Source organism: Pan troglodytes, chromosome 11 (genome assembly GCF_028858775.2).
Source record: "Pan troglodytes isolate AG18354 chromosome 11, NHGRI_mPanTro3-v2.0_pri, whole genome shotgun sequence".
Taxonomy (NCBI): Eukaryota; Metazoa; Chordata; class Mammalia; order Primates; family Hominidae; genus Pan; species Pan troglodytes.
The window spans coordinates 21,445,306-21,472,480 of NC_072409.2; the positions used below are offsets into that span (position 1 = coordinate 21,445,306).

Here is a 27,175-nt window from a genome sequence, read left to right on the forward strand (position 1 = left end):
ATTTTAGGAATATTAAAATATGGGGTCTGGGTGTGGTGGCTCACACTTGTAATCCAGCACTTTGGGAGGCCAAGTTGGGAGGATCACTTGAGTTCAAGTGAACTTGAGATCAAGTGAACTTGAGTTCAAGGTGGGAGGATCACAAGGAGTTCAAGACCAGCTTGGGAAACATAGCGAGACCCTGTCTCTAAAAAAATCTAAGAAAATTAGCCGGGCATGGTGGCATGCACCTGTAGTCCTAGCCACTTGGAGGCTGAGGTGAGCAGAGTGCTTGAGCCTAGGAGTTCAAAGTGTCAGTGAGCTATGATCACACCACTGCAATCCAACTTGGGTTTACAGAGTGAGACTCTATATCTAAAAATAAATAAATAAAAACGGAAATAAAAATAAAATGTGAGAAGTTGCATGCCTTAGAATTAATGTAATGAGATAGTGTTATCGTCTCATTTTACAAGTGAGGAAACTAAATCACAGTTAATGGATTTTTTCCAAAGTCATTTAGGAAGTGATGGTGTCTAGATTTGAAACCTAGAAGTCTGGCCTCAGAATTTACCCTCTAAACCACAAGCCTATGCTATGAGCACATAATTACAACCTTGAATGATGCATTTATTTGTGTCACTCTTTGTTCAATTGCTAGCTATCTAAAAAACTGTGTGCCTTATGAAGGCAAAGATTGTGTCTGCATTATCCACTGCTTTTTCCTCATACCCAACCCATTGTCTAACACACTGTTGATGTTTAAAAATGAATGGTGGAATTAGTGCATGAAAGATGAAATATTGAATTCAGAGAAAAACTCCATGGCCTCTAATCCCAGCTTTGTAATTTACCCATAGTATGACCTTTGACAAGTCCCCTTTTCTCTATGGGCATCAAATTCTTTATTTATAATACAAAGAGCATTTCCATTAGATTTTCCCTGAGTACTCTCCAGCTCTGAAATTCTGTATACTGAAAATCTTTATTGAAAGCCAGTGTTCTGGCTTTGAAATATGTAGAATGAAGAAGACCACTGATTCCTGATCTCTTGAAGGATAGATAACATGTGCACACATGAAACTTGTACTAACACAAGTGTTTACACTTAATAAGCATCTTGTGGTGGTCAAGAGCTTGCACTCTGGATTCAAATGGATGAAGATTCAAATCCCAGCCCACTTGGGTCCTGCACAACTTTGGACACTTTGCTGACCCTTCCTACACTTCTGTTTTTCTCAGAGGTAAAATAGTGGTAAGAATATCAACATGGCAATCCTTGGAGGGTAATTATAAGGACTGAGCTAGATAAGGTGTATTATGCACTGAGCACAATACTTGGTACTTAAAGCTCAACAAACATTTGGTATTATTATAGCTGTGACTAAAACATGGATTGAGTGAAATGAATATACCCTAAAAAAGTTATTGTGAGCCTTAGCAATCAGGGAAGGCTTCCTCTGGTGGGGGTGGAAGATAATAGAACTGAATCATGAAGCAAGAGAATTATTGTGATAGAACTCCACTGTCCAATCCAGTAGCTATTAGCCATTATTGGCCATTTAAATTAAAATGTAAATTAATTAAAATGAAATAAAATGTAAAATTTAGCTCCTCAGTCACATTCACCATATTTGAAATATTCAGCAGTCACATCTGGCTGGTGGCTTTCATATTAGAGAGATATAGAGAATTTCCATTGTTGCAACAAGCTCAATTAGACAGTGCTGTGACAGAGTGAAGAGCAGAACTATATTTCATATATATTTCATTTCATTCAAAATATTTATTGAGTGGCAATGCTGTGTTAGACACTGTGCTGTGTTTATGTACTGATATTCAACAGGAAGAAAATTCAGATCCACTGCCTTACCTAATAGTGTTTAGTCCAGTGCAGGAGTCAGCAAACTATAGCCTATAGGCCAACTGCTGTTTTTTTGTAAATTAGTTTTTATTTAAACACAGCCATGCTCATTAGCTTACATATTGTCCATGACAGCTTTTGTGCTACAACATCAGAATTGAGCAGTCACAACCCTATGGCTTGTAAACCTGAACATATTTGTCATTTGGCTCTTTACAGAAAAATTTTGCCAATTCCTGGTCTATTGAATTCATTTAATGTTTTGATGTCCAAGTTGAAAAAAATGGCTTTGGTATTTATTCATTCATTCATGAATTTGTTCATTCAACGTTCAGTATATATTTATCAAGCACCCAATTTAACCAGGATGTGAGGCTCTGACAGAAGAAAGAAAACAAAACAAAACAAAAACATCTCTGCCACGATGTAACTTACATTCTTGAGGGACAGGGGACAGGAACAGAGCTAAAATATATATAGTAATATAGTTAAAATATATATATATATATATCATGTACATACTATATAAAGTATACTATATATAGTATATACATACATATATAAAGTGCTATATATATATACTGTATATACATATATAGAGTATATGAATATGTAGAAATATATAATGTACTATATATAATATGTGATACACTTTATCATGCTATTTACTAAATACATTTTAGCACTATATATGAAATATAGTAATTTATATATTTTATTACTATATATAGTATATATAGATACTGTATATAGTAACTTATGTACTTTATTCCTATATATAGTATCTATAGTAATGAAATTGTATTGCTGTATGTACTATATATAGTAATAAAATTATAGTGAATAGCATGTGATAAAGTGTATCACATGTTAGAAGATGAGGGGTGTGTGTGTGTGTGTGTGTGAAGCCTGTAGAAAGAGGGGGCTGTACATGTTGCAGAAATGGTTTCAAATTTGAGCAGACTGTTCAAGACAGGCACAACCAAAAAGGTGTGGGAGCAAAGCAGGCCTTGTGGATATCTGGGGAAAGCATAGTGTAGGTAAAGGGAACAGGCTGTGCAAAGGCTCACAGGGGTGATTGTGCCTTACATATTTGAGGAAGATCATAGAGGCTAATGTGCTGGGTTGAACTGCGTACTAGAAGGATATTAGGAGATGGGATCCCAGAGCGTTCAGAGGGCCAGAACCCCTGGGTTGGCCTTGCAGAACATTGTAAAAACATTAGCATTTTCATTTGCCCTGAATGCAATGGGGAACCACTGGAGAAGTCTGAGCAGAGGGGTGACGTCATCTAACTTCTATTTTAAGAGTATCACTCTGGCATCTCTATTAAGGAAACATCTGTAGGAATAGAGGTAAACGTGTTGGAAGGGAGACTGATGGGAAGACTGATGTGATGCCAGAGATGGTGGTGGCTTGGATCAGGGTGGGAAAAGCCAAGGCAGAAAGAAGCATTCAGAATCCAGATATTGCATTTCATTCATTGCTATTATTTAGTGTGCATCACTTATGTGCCAGGCATTGTGCTCAGTATTGGAGGTAGTTAGCAAAAGAAGCTGCTGTCTATGCCCCAGGGAGGTTCTGGTGAACTGATTTCATGCTTTGACATCAGAGTTGAGGAACCTGCTAGTTGTGTGTCCCCCATGTGTTTGAGCCCAAGACCCAGTTTTTATACCATCTCTAAAGATAGGACCTAGGAGATGACAACACCAACTCGGGGTGAAAGGAGAAGAGAAACACTGAAGCAGGTATGTGATACAAGTGAGAGGGTGAATAGAGCTTTGCTGATCCTTTTATCAAGCAGGGCTGGGACCAGAATGAACTGAATGAGGCACCTCAGGCAAAAACTTCAAGGAGGCACTCATTTTTAGGTGATAACCCTGTCCTTACACAATTCTACATGCCCTCTTAAATGTGGAGGGGAAAATATTAATTAATGACCCTTGCCTCTACCCCTTCTCCTGAGAAGCCTTTAAAGACTCTGCTGAGATGACAAGTAGGGTTGGGCACTGTGGAGGCATATAACAAAAGGCTCCAGGGGTGGGAGGAGCCCTCCAGATTATCTGGCCCAAGGCTTCCTTCTACACCTGATTAGCTTGAGGTTTTGGGAGGGTTCATTTAGTAATTCAGTAACTTAGTGGCAGAGAGGAGGCTGCAACACTACCATAATGGTGCTTAATTTTCTTCCTCTTGAGAACATATTAAGCAGTCAAAATATTTTATCCTTGGGATGTAAGCCCCCATCCTCCCAGCTCCAAACTTGAGCCATTACATTTTGCATGGCCTCTTGCCACATGTGAAGGTGGTGCTGGTTTCTGGCATTGCTTTTCTGGGCTTGTCTTGAAGGGATGTGCTCAGGTACACTCATTCATATAAATAAGTGTTTCAGTGCGGAGGATCTGGGGCATGTGTGTTCCTCATAAGCTTCATTAATGTCTTTGTTTCATAGACATTGACTGAGCCTGATGATTGAGTCAGTCACCAGGGAGAGAAGCAAAAGAGACACCACTGGCCCCTTCCAAGAGCTCGTGATCAAGCTGCATGAATGCTGGGCTCTGTTTTGTTTTTTAGACAGGCAGTCAGGGCAACATGGAAAGAGCCTAGGACTGAAATCAGACAGACCATGGCTGAAATCTTGTCCTGAATGCAAGGGGGAACCACTGGTGGAGGCTGAGCAGGGTCTCTGCCCCTGACTCTGCCCCTGACTATTGGTATAATTTTGAGCAAATCACTTAATTTCTCCAAGCCTCAATCTTCTGCTTTTTTTTTTTTTTTAATAAGAGGGAGAAGTATTCACCTTTGGTAAGTTATTGTGACGATTATTATCGGTACAAAGTACCTGCTACATTACATGGAAAAGATATGTGTTCAACATATGGGAATTATTGAATCGGGGACAAAAAGAACCCCCCAATGCTGGCAATACTTAACACAGAAAAGACTTAATCATGATGAAATGGAAGGCATGGTGACAGATTTCTGTGCAGAAGGGACCTCTAGGAAACCATTTGAAATGCAGCACTTAGCAGTAGCACTTGCCTTTTCTGGTTATTTGATACTGCCTGTAGGGAGCCTGCCCATTGCAGCACACTATCCTCTCTCCTTTTGCTAGACTGAAGGCAGCATTTGATTCAGTGTGGATGACTAAAGGCCTCTGAATAGAAGGAGGAGTATGTGTGTGTGTGTGTATGTGTGTGTGTGTCCCCACCTTTTGGCTACCATGATGAATGGTCTGTTATGTCCCTGCCTTTTGGCTACGATGTTGAATGGTCTCTTAGTTAAAATTTCACTAGATGGTTTGAGTTTCTACCAGAAAATGGGAGTATGTGATGGGCAGTTGGAGTATGGATTTACGTTGCTAACACCAGGACTCTTCCTTTGGACAGGGCATCCAGAATTCAAAATGTCCCACACAACTCAGGTAAGTTCAGGTGACCTTACCCAGTGTGGTGTGAACAGCCCACCACACTCTCCAATGGCCAGAAGTGAACCTAACAATGAAACGAGACTCTGTAGTGAAGCCCGATGCAGGCTGCTTAGACACACATTGCTTAATTTTAATGACTCACAGTGATTCTCCATTATATGCCAGGAAATGTACTGTAAAAATGTTTTGTAAAAGAATGAGAGCCTTGGTAATGGGAACCTGCCCTGTTCTGCAATTAAATCATTGCCAGAAAGTGGGGGCTGTAGTGTGCTTGTTTGTTTGAGAGTGGTGCAAAGGCAGTGGAGTGAATGGAAGGGAAGACAAGGGAAGAGAAAGAAGGGAAATTAAAGAACTCTAAGAAAGGCTGGGTGTGGTGGCTTACGCACGTTATCCAAACACTTTGGGAGGCTGAAGGAGGCAGATCAATCACTTGAGGCCAGGAGTTAGAGACCAGCTTGGCCAGCATGGTGAAACCTCATTTCTACTAAAAAATAGAAAAATAGCCAAGCATGGTGGTGCATGCCTGTAGTCCCAGCTACTCGGGAGGCGGAGGCAGGAGAATCGCTTGAACCCAAGAGGCAGAGGTTGTAGGAGCCAAGATCATGCAACTGCACTCCAGCCTGGGTGACAGAGCGAGACTTTGTCTTAAAAGCAAACAAACAAACAAAAGAACTTTTAAGAAGAAAGGAAGGGGGAAATTGATTTAACAGGAAATGACTGTACTCTTTTTTGGTGGCACCTTTACATGCCATGTCTTATTTCATCTTCATATTGAACCTTAAAGTAGGCAGACCATACTTTTTTATATTTGTGGATAAGGAAATTAAAGTGGATTTGGGGATTTTACTTGGACCTCTCTGACTCTAAACTCAAGTTATTTTTACTGCAGAGCATTCTAAAAGAAAAGGAGACATAGAGAAAGACAAATAGTAAAGAACATAGACACACAGTGAGAAAGAAAAAACAGAAGCAGAGACCAAAGAGAGAAACCGAGGCTGTGACAAAAACAACGTTGAGAAACAGAAAGAGAGACAGAGATGAAGCAAAAGAGAGAAAACATAAAGCAGAAGCAGGGCAGGGGGCCAGGCACGGTGTCTCATGCCTGTAATCCCAGCACTTTGGGAGGCCGAAGCAGGCGGATCACCTGAGGTCAGGAGTTTGAGACTAACCTGGCCAACATGGCGAAACCCTGTCTCTACTAAAATTACAAAAATTAGCTGGGCCTGGTGGCGGGTGCCTGTAATCCCAGCTACTCGGGAGGCTGAGACAGGAGAATCACTTGAACCCAGGAGGTGGAGGTTGCAGTGAGCCGAGATTGCACAATTGCATTCCAACCTGGGTGACAAAAGCAAAACTTCATCAAAAAAAAAAAAGAAAAAAAACCCGAATATAATCAGAAATGAGATTAGCAAAGTGAAAATTAGCTGGATTCAGCTGAATGTACACATTATGTAAAATGGTATAATATTCCAGATGGAAGGAACTGGAAATGGCAATCCTCTTGTTTCCTGGGGAAGCTAGCTGTGACCCTGACCATCTGCCTGCAATTGAGGCTGAGGTCACTCTGAGAAAGGAACCCCTCAGAAAGAGCACACAATCCAGCTTCTCTTCTTTTTTCTCAAATTCCTAACTAGAGAAAAGCAAAGGTCCCTCTCCTCTCTGACCCCTTCTGGATCTCTAGACTGCCTTGTCTGATGCCATGGGCAGGACACACAGGTATGGCCCATTGCACTCAAAGTGCACTCCGGAAAATCATTAGTATTTTTGCTGTAATTGTATAAATGGAATTTAATTTTAAATTCCCAAAGATAGCTGCTGCTTGGAAAAAAAAATATCAATGAGTCTCTTCTGTGGAGTGAAGAACCCTTTTGCAAAATGAATAATTACTCTTGGCTTAATTTATTTTGTGTATTTCACTTTGCTGTTTCAGGTTTTGTTCAGGTGGGGAATTGAATTATTAATCATCATGTGTTCTGAATGGTTTAAGCATATATTTTATCCTCATGGCATTCTCATGAATAACGGAGAACAGAGTTGTGTTCCCCATCTTTCAGGTCAAAATGATGAAACTCAGAGAGATGAGATGACTTGAGTAAGGCCACCCAGCAATTTGCAGGAAAAGAGAGCTCCAGGATCCCATGAAGTGGAGAACCACATAGCATGATCTCATCTACATTCCTTTAAGCTCCTATAGAAGTATGGTAGATGGCCAAGTAGGGTCACAAAGGGCATTTTGATGAGACACCGGGTTGTGCTGAGTTCATTCATTTTATATGGTACAGTTGAGGTGAGGGGCTCTGACTTCAGAGTCAAGCAGGTCAGGGTTCCAATCTTGACCCTGTTGCTTTCTTGCTATATGAACTGAGGTCAAGTCATTTAACACTTTGCAGCTTCAGTTTCCTCCTGTATAAAATCAGGACATGAGCACCTGCTTCACAGGGTGGTTAGGTGGATTAAAGGCAAAAAGGTGGATCAAAAGTGGTCATGATTAACAAACTTCATGAGCATCTCTTAGTATTTTCCTTTTTCTAAGTGATAACCAAGAGGTCTGGAATAAGAGCCATGGTCAGAAAAGCCACCAGCTCCCTAATAATAGTCATAGCAATAGCAGGTGATACTTATGGAGCCCATTTTTCATGTTGCTCAATGAGAAGGGTGGGCATGATTAACTTAGAAATAAGGAAGCTGAGTCTTGGATGGAGACAGGAAGCTTTACAAAGTCACTGAGGTATTGATTGGCAAATGCATATCTCTAATTCCATTCTGACTCCATTGCCTGTCTTCTCTACTTTTAAATTTGTCTCTCACCACCCTAACAACTGAACTCAGCATTTGGGAATGGCTGTAGTAGTTCCCCCTCATCCACAGTTTCCTTTCTACAGTATCCGTTACCCACAGTCAACTGAGGTCTGAAAATATTAAATGGAAAATACCAGAAGTAAACAATTTATAACTTTTAAATTGGGCTGCATTCTGAGTAGTGTGATGAAATCTCACACAATTTTGCTCCATCCCACCAGGATATGAATCATTCCCTTGTCCATAGTATCCACGCTGTATATGCTAATTGCTGGTCATCACTTAGTAGCCATCTCAGTTATCAGATCTGTCAAGGTGTCACAGTGCTTGTGTTTGGATAATCCTTATTTTACTTAATTATGGCCCCAAGTGCAAGAATAGTGATACCAGCATATTGTTATACTTGTTCTATTTTCTTTTTATTTATTGTTCTTAATCTCTTGCTGTGCCTAATTTATAAATTAAATGTTATCATGGGTATGTACATATAGGAAAAAACATAGTAAATATGGGTTCATTAATCTGTTCTCACACTGCTACAAAGAACTACCTGAGACTGGGTAATTTATGAAGAAAAGAGCTTTAATGGACTCACAGTTCCACAGGCTGTACAGGAAGCATGGCTGGCAGACCTCAGGAAACTTACAGTTATGGCAGAAGGTGAAGGGAAAACAGGCACAATCTTCACATGGCAGATCAGGAGAGAGAGAGAGTGAAGGGGGCCAGTGGAAAGGGTTGCCCTTGCTGAGAATCTGGAGCAGGGGCCCTCATGGGACCTGGCTGGCAGCCTCTCAGCAGCCTGGCCACCCCACATGGGTTGCCCACATGAGCTGAGCCAACACCAATTAGTCCCCATGTAGCCTTGATTAAGGCTACACGCTTTTAAACAACCAGATCTCATAAGAACTTACTATCATGAGAACAGCAAGGGGGAAGTCCGTCTCCATAATCCAATCACCTCCCTCCGGATCCTTCCCCCAGCACTGGGGATTACAACTCAACATGAGATTCGGTTGAGGACACAGAGCCAAACCACATCAGTAGGGTTCAGTACTATCCACAGTTTCAGGCATCCACTGGGTGGGTTGGAACTCATCTTGTAGATAAGGGGGCACAACTGTATTTTTGCAGAGGGGTTGTGGCAGTTTCCAGGGACTGCTTCTTCATACATGCAGAACCAGGGCAGGATTCCTCAGTGCACATTAAGCCTTCTGGCTGTGCCTGCAGTATTCCCCACTGATCCAGCAAAGCAAAAGGGCCCACCATGTTCCAAGCACACTGTGGCCTGCTTTCATCCCTGTTGTTCTCTCTGTAAAACACTTAATTCTCCTGGAAAGGGAGTCAGTGCAGCCTGGGGACAGCAGCACCATCTCTGAAGCAGCACAGTTGCTGGATGGATTCCAGTTCTGGCTCTGGCACACTTGACTTTGTGACCTTCAGCAAGCAGGGTACTACCCCTCTGGGCCTCTGTCTGCTCGTCTGCAAGATGGGGTTAGTAATAGAGCCCACCTCATAGGTTTGTTGGAAGGATCATGTGAGTTAATCTAAACAAAGAACTTCCCACACTGCCTGGCAGGTAGTTATCCCTCTGGGTTTTCTCTTATTATTACCCTCCCTTTTCACTGGTGAGCCCCCATCCTGGGCAGAGCTCAGCAATCCTCTTTCAGGCTCCTATACCTCCCGCACACTCCTCTTCTAGCCTGAATCACACCTTGTGCAGTGATGTATTTTCCTCCAAGTCTTCCTACGCTAATGCCAGCTGCTTGAAGGTAGAAAAAATAGGATGGATTCATCTCTCTGCCTCCATCTCCCCTGTGCCAGGTATAGAGGAATTATCCAGAGAAGTGTAGCTGGTCTGCAGCAGTAAGATCTGGACCAGAGATGAATCGGGTCGGGAGGAGAAAAGGAGGAACTAACACAGCAGGAAGCCTGGAAAGGCAGCTGCAGCCCAGAGGGGCAAGGACACCAAATCAAGGAGGAAACGTGACTGCAGGGGGGTGGGGGGTGGGCAGCCTGGACAACAGCACAGCAAGGACAGCAGTGCTGGCAGCAATCACGATAACGACACTGCAACATACCAAGTGCTGCCTACACGTCTGGCGATGCAGTAACTGTTTTTAATATATTGTCTGCAATCCTTGTGACAATTTTAAAAATTGGGTTTAAGCTGCCCGTTTTCTGATGAGGCCCACAGGTGCAGTGATTGATGCAGGCCACAGAGGATTCAGCCTCCAATGGCCTTGGTTGCCAGGCTGACACCTTTCCCCTTACCAGGCTGTGTCCCTCTCCTCTCCACGCCTTCCTGGTGCATCTGAGAAGCTTAGAGGTTGCAGGGCTCTGGCGTGCAGCGAGGGTGAGGAGAAGCCAGCCTCTCACCAGCAGGCTCAGCTCTGTGCATTCATGTTAAGCGTCCTGTGTTCATCAGCTGAAGCCAGATCCTTCTGGATTATTGGAAATGCGTGCTCTGTGTCCATTCCAGGCTGTTAGTGAGATTTCTTCACCCCACTCCATCCTTAATCAGCCATGATTTTGCGGGAAGCTCTTTGCCACATGCTTTTCTCCTAGACACTAATAATATATAATCATGTCTGTGGTGCACTCAGAGGTGGAAGAGGCTAGAAAGAAAGGGAATGGGGCCAGTGGAAAGGGTTACCCTGGCTGAGAACCTGGAGCAGGGGCCCTGATGGGGCCTGGCTGGCAGCCTCTCAGCAGCCTGACCACCCCGTATGGACTGTCCACATGAGCTGAGCCAACAACAATTAGCCCCCATGTAGCCTTGATTAAGGACTCTAATCTCTTATCAGACCTGATCACCAGCCTGTGCCACCAGAACCTTTCAGCCTCTGATTATTTTTTCTTTGTGCTCTCAGAGGCGTGCTGATGAATAACAATAAGGGGCCGGCAGCTACAATGCGGAGTCCACATTTGTCTCAGTGCTTTGGGAAGAACAAGGTTGGAAAGTCTCACACCAGCAGTATAAGGAAGAAAGGGATATCAGAGACACCCATGTGAAGTTGCTCAGATGTCAAGACCAGCCTCCTCACTGTACAGATAGAGAAACTGAGCCCCAGAGAGGGAGGGAACTACCTCAGGTCACACAATACATTTGGCTGAGTAGACTTATAAAGAATCTTCCTCATTTCATAAAGCTTCTAATTATATCCTCTTGTTATTTCACGCGAATCATGTTTCTTTGCCTACCAAGCCTCTGTTCCCCCAAGCCCCCAAACTTATCCTGCTTCCTGAATTACAAGAGAGATGCTGATTTCAAGAAACCAGACCAGAATATATTAGAGGAAGAATCAAGGGCTGGAATTTTAACAAGATTTGGAAAAGTGGGAGATCCAAGTACTACCCACTCATTTTACAGATGGGAAGGCTGAGGTCCAGAACGGTAGAATGATTTGCAGAGGATTCAGGGCTGTAAAATGTATCCCCTGATGACATTACTTATACTCAACAGTGCCCAAATTATCTCATTCTTTTACAAAATAATTGTTTGCCACTTAATTTTCCCTTTTCTCCTCTCCCTCTTACTTTATTCTCTCCTTCATTGACTTTGTCTCTCTCCAGGGCTCAGGCTTTGCTTGAGTGGGATCTCTGAGTGGGACCCCTGGATAGAACCAAGGCAGACCTGCTGAAAGAAGCTTCAAAGGGTCTGAAGGTTGGTCTCAAGTGACCCTGCTCTTACCAATAGACTCAGAAAAAAATTGGAGCATAAAAGTCACAGGGAGGCAGAGTTATTGATAAGGTTGGAAAAATTGGCTGGGCCAGTAATGAAAGGCTTTGACTGGGATATGTGACCTCTACCCTGAAGGCAACTGAAAACCACTGAGAGTTTTTGGGGAGGGCCATGGGTGCAGCTGTTCTTTGAAAAGATAACTGGCCAACAGTCAGATCAGATGTAGGGACACAGAAAATAGGTTCATAGCACATGGACAATGCTGAGGGCCTGAACCAGGCCAGTGGCAGAGAAGAGAGATGGGAATAAATGGGTCTGGATAAAACCAAAGCGGTAGAATCAGTGGGATTCAGATATCACTCAGATGCTGAGAGTACAAAATCGGGCCCCATTAGAAGTTTTTCTGAAGTTTCCAATTAGGAAAGAAACTGGTACCATTACTTATAGAGATGTAGACATCTAGGTTTAAAGTACATCAGAAACTTTTGCCAAAATAACGCTGCATATCAATCACATTTTATTGTCCACAACTATAAGTAAGCATCTTTTTCTCCTTTGTCACACATCTGGGTGGACTGATCTAGCCAGGACTCAGCTGCCCTTGGCTCTAAGCTGAGGATGAATCCAGATCTGTTCCATACATCTCTCATCCTTCATGGACCAGCCACAGCCTGGAGATGTTTTTTCTAATGGCAAGAGGCAGGAGTACAAGAGGGAAAGCCTATCCACATAAATATATTTCCAACTTTGATTATTTAAGTCCTGGCTCTCATCATCCCATTGATCAAAGCAAGTCATATGCCAAGCCTGAAGACAAAGGGCAGGAAAGAAAATTTACTCTTCCCACAATTAACCATTGCAAAGAAGCGAATGCATAATTAAGTACTACAGAGAAATGACCCTCAGTGTCTCACACATGATCATTGTCAAAGGCAGCTGTCCTTGTTATTGTCCTTGTGGTTATATTTATTGTTGTGATGTTTGTGGTGGTGTAAGCAAGCATGAGCTTTGGAGACCTGGCCCTATGACCTAGGGCAACTGACTAGTCGAGTGTTAGCTTCAGTTTCCTTATTTTACAAGGAGGGCATCAGTACCTTCTTCCTTGTACTAGTCATGGCTGTGACATGCAATGACACATGTCAAATGCCACACACCACTTTTAGCACAAAGCAGGCCCTCATAATGTTATGCCCAACCCATACTTTTCCCACTACGTGCCTGGCCCTGAGTTGAGTTACAGAGCTACAGAGGTGAAGAGGCCCAAGGTGGCTCACTTGGAGTCAGCATGGGGAAGGGTTCCATGTTTATTGCTCTGAGGGCCCAGAGAGATGTCTTTTCAAACCACAGTGACAAGAAGAGCAAATAAGAAAGTGAACAGCAGGCAGCGTCCCTGGCCGGTGATGATAAGTGATGACTGAGTTAGAAGCAAGTGAAAATGGAATCATAACAGAATGACAGGGTTTGGGGAGGGGAGTCAGACAGCCAGGATGGCTTATGAAGGAGGCTTTGCACTCTCATGGGCAAGCCATGAGCTCCTCTGTGCTGCTGGGGTGGAGGAGGCAGCGGCCTCTGGCTTATGCCTTGTCCGTGCCCATTACCTCCTTCAGCAGGGGCTGCCATGGACACAGGCAACATGTCTTCGTAGCTCTGGAAACACGGGAACAGCTTCGGGGATTATCTCATTCAAACTGCTGGAATTTGAACAAGATCTCAGCCTCTGCAACATAGTTAGGTCTCATTTCACCAAAAAAAAAAATAAAAATTAGCTGGGAATGATGGCACGTGCCTATAGTCCTAGCTACTTGGGAGGCTGGGGCAAGAGGATCTCTTGAGCCCAAAAGCTCAAGGCTGCGGTGAGCCATGATTGCACCACTGAACTCCAGCTTGGGCAACAGAGCAACACCCTGTCTCTAAAAAAAATAATAATGATAATTAAAAAAAAAAATCCCAAATTACAGATAAAGAAACTGTGGTCTTTTGGGTTTTGCAAAGGGCACATCTTGGATTTTTGACCATCTTTCATTCTAAGCACCTTTCCTTTCTGCTAAAACAACATACTGGATGGGCCTTTCCTACCCAAGAACAAGAATTATATGAACCCAAACAGCTGTTGTGTTCTCAGCAAGAAGAAATGTGCCAAAGACTGTGCTGAGGATTTTTCAAGTACAGCACTTGATCCTTCCCACAGGCATATGGTGTCAGCTCCATTATAGGTAAAGGAAACAGGCTCAGGGAGAGAAGACTCAATTTATCAGGTTCTTGCAAATTTGAAGTGGCAGGCAGATCCAGGATTTGAATGCAGTACATGATGATTTCAAGGCCCACCCACACTCTGAACTATTTTACCAGCCTACTGGCCTTATGTGGTTGACAAGAAGGCATTGTCCTGTTTGGAAGAGCCTCACAGGAGATGAACACAGATTGTTCATGATCAAGGTGTTTTGTTGTTTTTACCCAAGAGTTTCTGGACTGAGAATGCATATAACATAGAAAAAGACCTCAACAAATGGCAGCCAGGAGACATGAAGAGTAAATCTTTTAAAACCAACGCAACTCATCTACTGCTGATAACACAGTTCTGGTAAATAGCCAGATAGAAAACCATCCAATTGAATCCCCTTATGAGAACCAATATAGTGAAGAGAGTAAATTCTTTTTTTTAGGTCTCCATTACTAACAACATATACATATATGTTTTTAATGTACTTAAGGATATTTCAAATTCATTTTATTGTTTAAATAATACCTGTTTGTCAATGCTCTCATTTTTAGAAAACTCGGTAATGTCAAAAATGTACAGAAAAATTGCTGCAAAAGACTTCAGGATGCATTGAACTATTGATACCACCAATGCAGCAAAAGGACACTGAAGTGGTGGCCAAGAGCCCTGGGTTTCCATCCTGGCTGGCCCAGAGGCTAGGCCAGTGATTTGGACAAACTCCTTTACTCTCTTAGCTTGAGTTTCCTCTTCTGAATAATGAAACTGGGAAAGTTTGAACTAGCTGATCTTTAAGGGTCTTTTCTGCTCTGATGTAAAATAGAATTCTATTTTTGACATTTCATCAGCACTTGTGTTTGCACTCTTTGTTTCCTTAGCAAATACCTATCTTGGATGTAGAAAGTTTCTTCCAGTCCTCAGCAGAGTCATCATTATTCTAAATGAACTCAGCCTAAATTCATTGTAATCATGATATATGTATGAATTCACTCATTCATTCATTCATTCAATAAATGAGTTGCCTACCCTTTATCAGGCATTATACTAATTATTAGAATACAGGATGATTAAGAAAATGTTTTTGCAATCAAGAAATTCCCAGCTTAGTGGGGGAACAGGCAAGTAAAAAATTATTGTCCTATTCCGTTGGCATAGGCATCACTACTGTGAAATATATCCCTTCATCTATTTAGCATTTATTTACTGAATCCCTACTCCGTACCAGGCAATGCAGGAGGTGCTGAGATGCAGTGGTGAGCAAGGAAGGTACTAGAGTTATAGGGATAGGGAGTTCCCTATCCCTATATAGGAGTTCACAGTCAGCATGGTTACATGCATCCCTAGAGAGCTGTCATTTGATGGCCTTGCTGCTCTGGGTGTGCAGAAGCAGAGTTGAAGAAAGGAGTCACCCAGGGAAGAGGTTAATTACCCTCAGCTCTGGCTGTCAGAGGCTTTTCATCTGACAAGAAGGAAATGCCTGGTTGCAAATAGTGGAGATTTAGCTGAGCCAGCAAAATAGGAAACAGGAGTCAATAAAGCCAATACCTATGGCATTGATGGAGATCTTGCTAGAGACACCCAGGCTGCTGCTAAGAATGATTGCAGCTGAAACTAAAACAAAGAGTATCCAGAAAGCAGAGGTTAGGGATTTGGAAAGGCAATGAAAACAGCAGACTCTTGGTGCTCAGAAGTGATGAGTGATCTACTCCAACCTTCCATTTTACAGAAGGAGAAACTAAGGCCCCAAAAGGAGTTAATTTGTGTCTCTACATGTCTAATATGTAAGGAGTTAGGGGTGATAGTTTTGTCTAAATGTAAACATATACCAGAACCCAGTGGCCAGCTTGGAATTAAAGGGAAGGAAACACTTTTCTTTTTTTTTTTTTTAATTCAACTTTTATTTATATAGGGGGTACATTTGCAGGTTTGTTACATGGATATATTGCACCCATGTAGTGTGCATAGTTTCTGGGTAGTATGACCATCAGCTAATTGTCACCTGAACCACTAGCTTCATTCTTCACTATTTCAATTACTTCTTACATCAGCTTTAGGAGATGGACATTGCTATCATCCCTATTCTATAAATGAAAGCTGAAACCAAAAAGGCGACTTCCCTAAGGCCACACAACTAGGGAGAGAACAAGAGGATGGGACCGGGTCCATCTGCTGCTAGCACTCAGGGGCTTTTCCCTCTGCCTACTTTCCGTTCTCCAGGAAGCCTCATGGGGGTCTCCAGGGTGAATGCCTCTTAATTGCAAAATATATATTTGTTGTATAATGAGCATCAGTAATTAATGATCCATTCTGAGTCAGGGAAAACTTGCCTGGTAAGTGCACAAGGAGGAGAGAAAATCATAGCAGCATCCTTTTTCTGAATAAATTTCTCAATGTTACCAATATTTCCAAAAATGAGAGAAAGAGGAAAGAAGTGAACTGTGGTATTTCCTGCAGAGTCACTGCAGGAGAGATAGGGACCTCAGCCTTTCCCCTTTCCATAAACAAGAGGGATCCTCCTTGCTGGCCCCTCCTCGTCCACCCCAGCCTGACTTCCTGCTCCTTTGCCAGAGGTAACCATTTTACCTCTCCCATTATGAATCATGAGGCCTGTGGCTTGTGGCAGATCATAAATCAGTCCTGGGAGTCTGGAGGACAAATCCCAGGACTTTTAATCTTTAATATTAGACGTGTTTAAAGTGGTGAATATTTCATGAAGGGACTGTTGCATTTTAACACATCTTTAGTGACTCCTGCCCCTCCTTGCTTTGGTAAATTATTTACATCCACATTCAAGGCTCTTAGCCTTTTCCTTCCATTCCTCTTACCTCTGGCAACAATCAGTTCATTAGGTAGCACTACTTACAGCACTTCCTCTTGGTGGAAGACACCAGGCATGATGTTGCAGGGAAGGAGTACAGAGAGCATTCCTACCTGTGAGCAAGCCCTCCTTATTTTTCAGGTAAGCCGATGAGAGGAAAAGGACATGTCTTCTGTCTCTCCTTGTATCTTTCAACAACCTCATTCTGAATATTTTGAATACTATCTCTGACCCATTCTTCACTCCATATTCTGTCTTACTACCATTTTTGTTCAGGCAGCGTTCATGAAGCCCAGGCTATTTGTCAATGGGTGCTGGGAATACAAAGATTAAGCAGCAGTGTCATCTATAAAACAAGTTACAGTGTTTTTAAACACTCAGAATGCTTCATATAAGGTCAAATATATAACATTTACAGTTCATCAGAGATAACAGTAAGTTTACTTGATGAATGCATACATTTCAAAATCCAGAATTAAGGGTGATAGTTGTAGAAACCATGTTACCCTAGTATTCTATTTACTACAATATTTTGTTTTAGTTGTATAAAGTTGAGAAAATCCTGATTCCCAAAATATGTAGTTGCAAATAGCATGAGGTTGTTGGCATTTTGACTCATCCTCAGTATCTTTTTAGATGAAACAAAGATGAGAGGAGATTTTTTTTTTCCCTGAAGCCTGCATAAAATAAGTTTATCTGGCAACTGATACTTTCTTCAGTATCCTAAATTCTGGCATGTGATATCTGAGTGTTTATTCTTGTTTTTATATTTTTAAAAATTTAAAAATAAAACTTTTAAGAAAAATTAAAATATAAAATTTGCATAGTCCCTAAATCTCTGTTAAGTAATACATTTCCATGGACATGATTTGAAAACTTTTGGGTCCTGTCTATCAGAATCACTGTAGGATCCAAGGGTGACAGGTTTATCTCTCTCTGTGTGTGTGTGTGTGTGTGTGTGTGTGTGTGAGAGAGAGAGAGAGAGAGAGAGAGATACATACAGAGAAAGATACAGAGAGAGATAATGAGATAATGTGATTACAAGAAGATGAGAAAGAAGACAAGCCAACATCATTAGCCTGGAAATTTACCAGAGCAATAACAGATAGTTAATTATTCATTCAACTCACATTGTTAAGCACTGACCCTATTCTAGGCAGTAAGCAAAGCCAGGGCGGTTCCTACTAGCATTTCCCTAGAGGTGTTCCATAGAATTATAATCCTGTGAGTCATTCCACCAACAAGGCTCCCAAAGAAAAATAAGTTGGTGAAAATCATGTATGTATCACCCTCATGGAGAATCACACTACACTGGCTTTGAGGAATGGGGTGGTATTACCCAAACACATTTTTAAATAGAATCTGTTTTTGGTAAAGCATCTTTAAGCATCTCACAAATAAATCTTGGAGAAAAAAGCAGTAACTCATTAAATCAAAAAATATTTCTAGGCCAGGCATGGTGGCTCACACGTGTAATCCCGGCACTTTGGGAGGCTGAGGTGAACAGATCACTTGAGTTCAGGAGTTTGAGACCAGCCTGGTCAATATAACAAAACCCCATCTCTATCAAAAATACAAAAATTACCTGGGCGTGGTGGTGCATGCCTGTAATCCCAGATACTCGGGAGGCTGAGACAGGAGAATCACTTGAACCTGGGAGGTGGAGGTTGCAGTGAGCCGAGATCATGTCACTGCACTCCAGTCTGGGTGATGGAGTGAGACTCTCAGTCTCAAAAAAAAAAAAAAAGAAAAAGAAAAAAATTCTATACCTTAAGTATACAGTAGAGCAGATATGACAACAGCTGGGAGTAGGACAGAGAGATTCTGAAATCACTTCTAGGATTCTGGACTCTGAAGATACGCTAGGAAATTGGACATATGCTGGCCACTTGAAATGAACTTGGCCAATGAGAGAATATACTTAAGGCAGTGTGTAATGCTAGCAAGCATTCATGCAACCAAGCGTAAGGCATGGCCAGAAAAAAAAAAGATAATGGATGGTTGGATGGATGGATTAATTCATGAATGAATGGATGGAAGGGAAAGAAATGAAAAAGAATGGCAAGAGAGAGGGAGAGGAGAAAAGAGGACAAGAGAAGAGATGGCAGTAGAAGGAAGGGGAGGAGAGGAAAAATAATTTTAAAATGAAAAACAACACAAAATAAAACCAGGAGACTACAGACAGGTTTTTCTGAAAGGGGAAATGAAAGGTTTCTTGGAGATAGTGGCATTTAATTTGGGATTTATGGATGGTGAAGACCTATTCATTCAGATGGAGATAATTCAATTTTCTGATTATACCTCTAGAGTAAATGCACTTTATCATAATTTTAATATTTGAAAAGAAGACCTCCATTTGTAGCCACCTGATCACTTCCTGTTTCCCTGTCTTAAGTTGTGAGCTCCTTTAGCGGCTGGGTTGCAACTTTGACCTCTGTATCTCCAGTGCTGAGCTGAGCACCTGTCCGAGTGTGGCCAGGATTTGTTGAAGGAATAAATGAGTGAATGAACAAAGGAATAAACCCTGTTAACCACAGTGGTTGATGGACAAGATTACCCTCTTTCCATGTGCCTTTTCTAAAACTAAGCAGCTCACTTTATGTCTTAGGAAAACAAGCAAACCAGAGAAAAGCCTATTTGGGGAGACTCTACTTAACAATAATCTTTTTTCTTTTCACTTACAGGAGAGTGCAGCTGTCATGAAGGCTATGCCCCTGACCCTGTTCACAGACACCTGTGTGTGCGCAGTGACTGGGGACAGAGTGAAGGGTGAGTGGCAAAGGGCATCAGGTCCAGGACAGTGCAGGACCCACTTTTACCTCCTCTGTTCTGTTACCAGAGGCCCCAAGCATCTCCACAAAGAGGACGCTTTCTCTGCAACAGTAGTGTTCCTGCAAAACCCAATGGGAAGTGAACCCTACTTTCCCATGGAATCACATTTTAGTATTAAAGGTACATGATTGGTGAATATTCTAGAGAACAAAGGCTGACATTTAAGTCACCTGTCCAAACAAAGTAATCAATGAACACTTTCTTAAGTGGACTGCTAAAGAAAAGAAGAACATTTTTAAACAGACTCCTGAATGGACATGCACACTTTATGAAAGTGCTGAATCCTTCTGTAAATTGGAGACATTCTTTTATAATATAAATAGTCTTGCCCAATAATTATTTCTGCAGAGTTTGGTTGTTTGTAAAGCTACTCTAGAGCAGTGTCCACATGTGAATTCTACCTGCCTCTGACTAATGTCATCGTCTCTCCCCTCTCCTTCTTCCCATAGACCTTGGCCCTACACGACACTTGAGAGGGGCTATGATCTGGTGACAGGGGAGCAAGCCCCTGAAAAGATTCTCAGGTGAGTTGGCTTTCTTGTTGGGGCATAATTCTGGGAAATGGAGAAAGGACTGATAGGAAGATGTGGTCATGGATCCTTAGACTATCGAGCCTGTGCACTTCTGAGCTGCACTGAGTACAAAACAACTCTCCCTGGCACTAATGTACCATCATGGCGCAGGTTGCTATGGGAATCTAATTCCCATTTGTCTGGCCGCTAGACTTATAGACTCAGATACTTGAACTGGAGGAGACATTACTGATTATTAAGTCCAGTGGTTTAAAAATACTCTGTAACCATAGAACCTCTTCCCACCACCTCCACAAAATCTTGTGTAAAACTTCAATGAACATGTAGATAAAGACATACAGCAAATTAAGTGGCAGAACTGGGAATCAAATTTTAGTTCAAACTGATTCAAAGTCCGTGCTCTTAATCTTTGTGCCAGACTGTCCCTGCTGACATAGCAGTCGCTTATGGAACTCCTGCTGTATGTCAGGACTGCTGGAAAATCAGAGCGGCAATGGTCCCTATCCTCAGAGTCCACTAGTAAATCAGGAAAAGGAACTTAGCAACACAAAGCAATTCATGAGCTAAATGTTTAACAGATTTGAGAAATGATCATCCAGGTCTGGAGAAAGTTGGCCAACATTGTTCCTTAAATAATGCCGGGGATATGGATGGAGAAGTAGGAAATTGCCCTAGAAGGGATGGGAACAGGGGCCCCTTTTTTCTGTTTGCTCTCTGCTTCCCAGGGAGTTCCCCAATGGAAACTCTTACATTGCAGGTCTACTTTCAGCTTGGGCCAAGGCCTCTGGCTTCCTGTCAGCAAAAGCTTTGTGGTTCCGCCTGTGGAGCTGTCCATCAACCCCCTGGCCAGCTGCAAGACCGATGTGCTCGTCACGGAAGACCCTGCAGATGTCAGGTAGGGAATCGTCTCCAGTACTCTGCATAGGTACTTCTTAAAACCTTGGAAGTCCCCCTGTTGGAGAACCACAGGAACCCCTAAGGAGTGTTCTTGCTGTTTAGTTGATGTGAAGAACACTGTCAAATATGCCATGCTCCTAAACTCTTAGATGTGACCTCCATCACTGTGTCTCAATGCCTTACGTTTCAACACTATTGCTTTCCTTTTTGGTTATATTAAATATAAGAGAGGCTGATGCATTATCTAGCTCATCATGGGATCATTAATGATCTTATCTTTACTTAACAGTATGTTGGAGAGTCACAAAGGCAAAAATTTAGAAAATGGGATGTTTTCTGTTGTAGTCCATGGGATGTGCTTTGGGCTAATTTATGAATTTTAAATGTCCAGGCTAAAGGCCAGGCGCGGTGGCTCACGCCTATAATCCCAGCACTTTGGGAGGCCAAGGCAGGTGGGTCACCTGAGGTCAGGAGTTCGAGACCAGCCTGGCCAACATGGTGAAACTTGGTCTCTACTAAAAATACAAAAATTAGCCTGATGTGATGGTGCACGCCTATAATCCCAGCTACTTGAGAGGATGAGGCTGGAGAATCTCTTCAACGCAGGAGGCGGAAGTTGCAGTGAGCTGAGATCGAGCCACTGCACTCCAGCTTGGGGAACAGAGTGAGACTCCATCTCAAAAAAAAAAAAAAAAAAAGTCCAGGCTAAATCTTTTGTTCTTAACTTATAAAACCATGGAGACAACATTTCACTTTACATTATCCTGCAGCTTGTAGCTAACTTCATTATAGACTTACTCTACTTCATACTAATTAGATGCTTACATATCATTCTGCCCCATTATGGTGCACTTCTCAAGGTCAAGGAAAATAACTTATTTAGCTTTTTAATCCCCAGCTCCTAGTATATATTGGACATCTATTAAATGTTTATTGATTTAATTAAGTCTGTGGTCTTAGATCTGATCTTAGCACTGTTCTGGAGCTTTCCAGTGGAGGATTTATTTCTCCCAATTTGATTAGGGGAAGCATTCTAGAAATTCTGATGTTACCAAGAATAGAGTAGTTTTACTTCTAAAACTGATTTGTACACAGCTTATTGGCTCATGAACTAGAATTAAATCATGGCCCCCCTAACTACCAGTGACTGTTTTTCAACAGCTCCATAGTTGCCTTTGGGTCATTCTAAATCACAATGCTATCAGTATTTCTATGGCATCTTGACAGAAAGCTCCTAGAACCCAACTCTCTTACTTTAAGATGTTTTTACTCTCACCTTGTCAGCTTTCACTGGGAGGGATGAACTTAGAATGCTTTTCTAGGCTATTAGCATTTCCCAAAAGAGGATGTTTTAAAAAGAATAGATTTATAAAGAGATGGCACTTAGGATATGAAATAGTGATTACTAGGAACTAAAATAGCTTCACACACACATTCACATACTGATTCGTCGATGTTTACCATTGTTTTCATTTTTGATAGAATTGAAGTATACGAGATTTTAGTAAAGCATGTGCTAAGTTCTCTCTGCATTATGTATTTTAAAGATAAAGCAAGGACCATCTGGTTTAAAAGACTATTCTCAAAGAGACACAGTTACCTTGTTTGAAATCAGCTGAAAAGAAAGTCTTGACTAGCTTTCCTCATAGTTCTGTCCTGTTGACATTGCATCCATGATTTCAATGAAGATTCAGATGATGCAGCTCTCTCAGACTGGCTGATGGTAACACATACTCTGGAGTTGGATAGGGCTGCTTTAGAATTCCATCTCTACCAAGTGTGAACTGTGTGATCATGGTGGCCAAGTTTAATTCTCTACGTTTTCATTTATTTGTCTGCAAAATGGGGATAATAACAGTGCCTTCCTCACAGAGGGTAATAATAATAATAATAATAATAATAATAGTTCATATCATCAATCATTTTCTAAGTAAGTGCCAAATACTTCACTAATATTATTACATTCTTACATCAGCTCCATGAGGTGATGCTCATTTTTCAGATTCAAAAATAAATAAACAAACCTGAGGCATAGAGGTAATGCCTTCACTAGTAAGAGATGAAGCCACATTTCAATCCCTGATCTGCAATAGGGGATAAAAGATTGCAATCATCACCATTTGAGAGAATCTGCACTATGTAGATTGAGTTTTCCAAGCTGCACTAATAAACCTTATTTGACATGACATTGCCCAGGCAAGCATATCATGGGCATTTAGAGAATTAATAAGTTCCAGTCAGATGGTATGTTGGAAATTTAATAAATAATAGATCATAATTATAGATAGCCAATAATACTGCCCTGGAATCACAACAAAGAGATTAGAGGAAAGACTACGTGGAAGAGCAGAGTCAAAGGGAAACGGAAGGTAAGCATTACAGTAGGATTGGAAGGGAAAACTTGAACGTGCACTGCAAGTTGATTCTTTGATTTCTAATCTGTGATAAATTCTTGGACAAGTATGAGAACTCACACTACAGTAGGCAGAACAACTTAGTAGTTAAATGTACAGGCTGTGACTTACCAAGGCAGCTAAATTTAAAACAACTAATGATAACAAATGTTAGGAAGGATATGGAACAACTGTGGCTTTCATATTTTTATAGTGAGAATATAAATAAGTGTGACCACTATGTAAACCTGTGGAGTGTTATGTACTAAAGTTGGAGGTATATATCTTCTATAGCTCATCAGTTTCACCCATAAGGATATGTATAACAGAAATATGTAAATGTGTACCACAAGTAGGACTTACAAAAATACGAATAGAAGCACTCATTTGTACTGCTAGAAAGCTAGAAAAAAAAATACAAATACCCATCAGCGAAAAAGTAGATAAATAAATTATGGAATAATAACACAATGGAATGCCATTAACAATGAATATGAAAGAACACAGTAACCATACATAGCACCTTGGATGAATCTAACAAATATGATATAGAATTTTGGAAACCAGACACAAAATAATATCATATGTTTATATAAAAACAAAAAAAAACTAGTTTCATTAATGAGTAAACTAATTTATGATGTTAGAAGAAAGGATAGAGATTACTTCTGGGTGATGGAAAGGGTGGTGACATGGGGAACTACGAGTGGGCTTATGTGATGCTGATAATGTTTGATTTATTGTTATGGGTGGTGGTTACATGAGTGTTTTAACTCTGTGAAAATTCACTGAGCTTCACACTTTTCTCTATGTATTCTATATTTTGATTAAACATAAAGTTTATTGTCTGAGGGCATAGGCTATGGACCTCAAGCAAATTGGCTGAGTGCAAATCTTAACTCCATCACTTGCTTGCTGCAGGAGTTTTTCTGGAGTTGTGGTTTCCCCTTGAGAATAATGGAAATAAAAATCTCATATCATATATGGAGTGATGAAGATTAAGTGACATCTTACATGTAAAGCAGTGAGTTTGCTACCTGGTGAACTCTTTAGAAGCATTAGTTATCATGCTCATTATTATAACATAGTGGCTTTTGTTCTCTTTATCTTTTCATTATTTTCTCATGTTTTCACTGAAAGGCTAAAGACGACCTATGGTGCAACTGAAAATCGATAGTTGCTCAGTGTTGAGGATTCATATTAACCACTTTGTCATGGGCTTTGAGGAAGACTTAAATGAGTCTATAAATTCTAGTTCAGTATGCTAGGTCTGTGGCTTTATGTACATGGACATGGTTACAGAATGAATGAAGAGTCACATGTGTGGTAAACATAGAGTGCCCTAGGGGACTGGAAAGGATTGGAAAAGAAAGAAGATGTATCCAACTGAGGGAATTAAGCAAATATTTTCAAGAGAGAGAACATTGCCAATTTTTCAAGAACTGTAGCTAAGCTTTGGCTTTGTGCAATCTAAGGTGAGGGGGAAGGCTTTCAAGTGTGAGAGGTTGAAGGGCAAAATAAAACTCTCCCCTGGACAGCTCCCATTCTCCAGCCTATCCTAGCAGGAAGCTGCTGGGAATGAGATTTTAGCATTTGAGACACTAACGATGCCAGCTACAAAGGTGGAAGAGCAAATCTCTAGCTGAATTGCATACAGATATATTTTAATTCTGAAAAATCTTAGCTGGATCCCTCCTGTGTACCAGATACTATGCCAGATACCATAGGAATACAGAGATAAATACAGCCCACCTCTGCTTTCAGGAGTTTCATGGTATAGCAAGGAGCATGAAACAAGAGACCGACTTGAGAGATGGAGTAAAAGATGCTTGTGGAGGGAGAAGCATGGCAAACAACACTTATTACTGCATACTGGGCCTTCTTCACAATTTCACCTGGAGCAGGTTCTTCTTATAAGATAAATGTGAGAATAGCTATTATAGTTGGAATAATAATCACCCACAAAGCTCAGCTTTTGGAGCACCTCAGTCATTTTTCTGTGATCTCAAATCAACGAAAATGAAATGGTGAAATACTGTTAATTCCTGAACAACGTTGAAAGAATAATGGGATATCAGAGTGCAAGCTGACATGGCTCACTTGGTGATAGTTTTCACATTGAGTTAGTTCTGAATAGAATTAGGAATGTCTCCTTGTTCTTTTGGCCTTTCAATTCCAAGTACTGAGAATTTACTGAACACCTACCATATTTTAAACTAAGTAATAGAGATATAAAAATAAGACAAAGATTTCAGTGCTTTAAATGAGTCAAAATTGCAAACAAAAAATGTCATGCTTTTTGACAGTTGAAGAAGAAAAGAGGGAAAGTTCAAGGCAGAAAAAAGACACAAAGTCAGAGGTGGTCAAACCCACCTGGAGGTTAAAAGAAAGGACTCAAAACTTCTATGCCAAATTTTGAAGTGTTAGCAGGAAGTCACTAGCTCACTGGTTTTCAAAGTGTATTCCCTGGACCAGTAGCATTCGCATGACCTAGAAACTTATTAGAAATGTAAATTCTCATATCTAGTGTAGACTGATAATGATCCCCAAAGGTATCATCAGATCTTAACTCCTAGAACCTATAAATATTATGTTATTTGGAAAAGGGGTCTTTGCAGATGTTATGCCGCATCTTGTCAGAGGTTGATTATTCTGAATTATCTGGACAGGTCTGAAACACCATAATGAGTACCCTTATAAGAAAGAAGCACAGTGAGATTTGACATGCACAGTGGAGACACAATTTGAAGATGGAATTAGAGACTGGAGTGAGGCAACCACAAGCCACAGAATGCCAGCTGCCGCCAGAAGCTGAAAGAGGCAAAGAAAAGATTGTTCCCCAGAGGCTCCAGAGGGAGGACCACCTTGCTGACACCTTGATTTTGGCCCAGGGATACCGATTTCAGATTTCTGGTTGTTTGAAGCTGCCCCAGTTTGTGGTGATTTGTTGCAGCAGCCACAGAAACTATGTAATAATATACCTGCTAAATTAGGTATTTTGGAGGTGGGCCCAGAATTCTGGTTTAAGAAGTCCTCAGGTGATTCTAATGCTCACTAAAGTTTGAGTACAAATGCACTAGGTAGCAAAACAAGGAATGGATCACCTACTTAGTCTTAAGTAGAAAACAAAAGATATCAGGGCTTGAAAACTCCAGAGTGCCAATGGCTTTTGGCATAGTAAGGTTTATATGCTCCCAAATGTTGGGACTCACTATTCCTGTTTCTTTTCGTCCCTCATCTCTGTGTTTCTCTGGTGCACTCTGTTTTTCTGTTTTTCTTTTTCAGGCACACTCTCACTGACCTCTCCAGGCTTACAACCACAATTAAGCATTGCCAGAGTAATGAGATGCCCCCTTTCCCAATGGTTTATGCAGAAGTCCTGGCACTGAGGAACAGCAATAATCACACATCCTTAGGTGGCACTGTTCCAAGTGCTTTACTGAAATAAGTTCATTTAGTCTTTACTCATTATTAGCTCCATTTAATGCATGAGGAAACTGAGGCACAAAGAGGATTATGTACCTTGCCCAAGATCACACCGCCAGTAAGTAATAGAACCAGGTTTGGAATCTGAGAGTCTGACTCTTGAGTTCATGTTCCTCATCTCTAAGCTATGGTGCCTCTCTTTGGCCTATTTTGGGATCTTTGCCAATATCCCACATCAATCTCTCAAGAGACAAAGTGCTCTAAGTAGGCAGACCTGGGTCACCAACTTACCCTTGAAACCAGGGTT

General features: G+C 41.3%; 1 protein-coding gene across 4 annotated transcripts in view; it reads left to right on the forward strand.

Moving 5' to 3' along the window:
- The window catches only part of ASTN2 (astrotactin 2), a 980,365-nt gene that overhangs the window by 413,145 nt on the left and 540,045 nt on the right, over positions 1 to 27,175 (forward strand). For 3 of the 4 annotated variants that reach the window (XM_009457169.4, XM_009457172.4, XM_009457171.4), the window contains 3 exons: positions 19,472 to 19,556; positions 20,069 to 20,143; positions 20,910 to 21,047. In XM_009457169.4, the coding sequence (XP_009455444.2) occupies positions 19,472 to 19,556; positions 20,069 to 20,143; positions 20,910 to 21,047 (298 nt within the window). The remainder of the gene's footprint in view (positions 1 to 19,471; positions 19,557 to 20,068; positions 20,144 to 20,909; positions 21,048 to 27,175) is intronic. The other variant, XM_009457170.4, reaches the window with a different exon arrangement.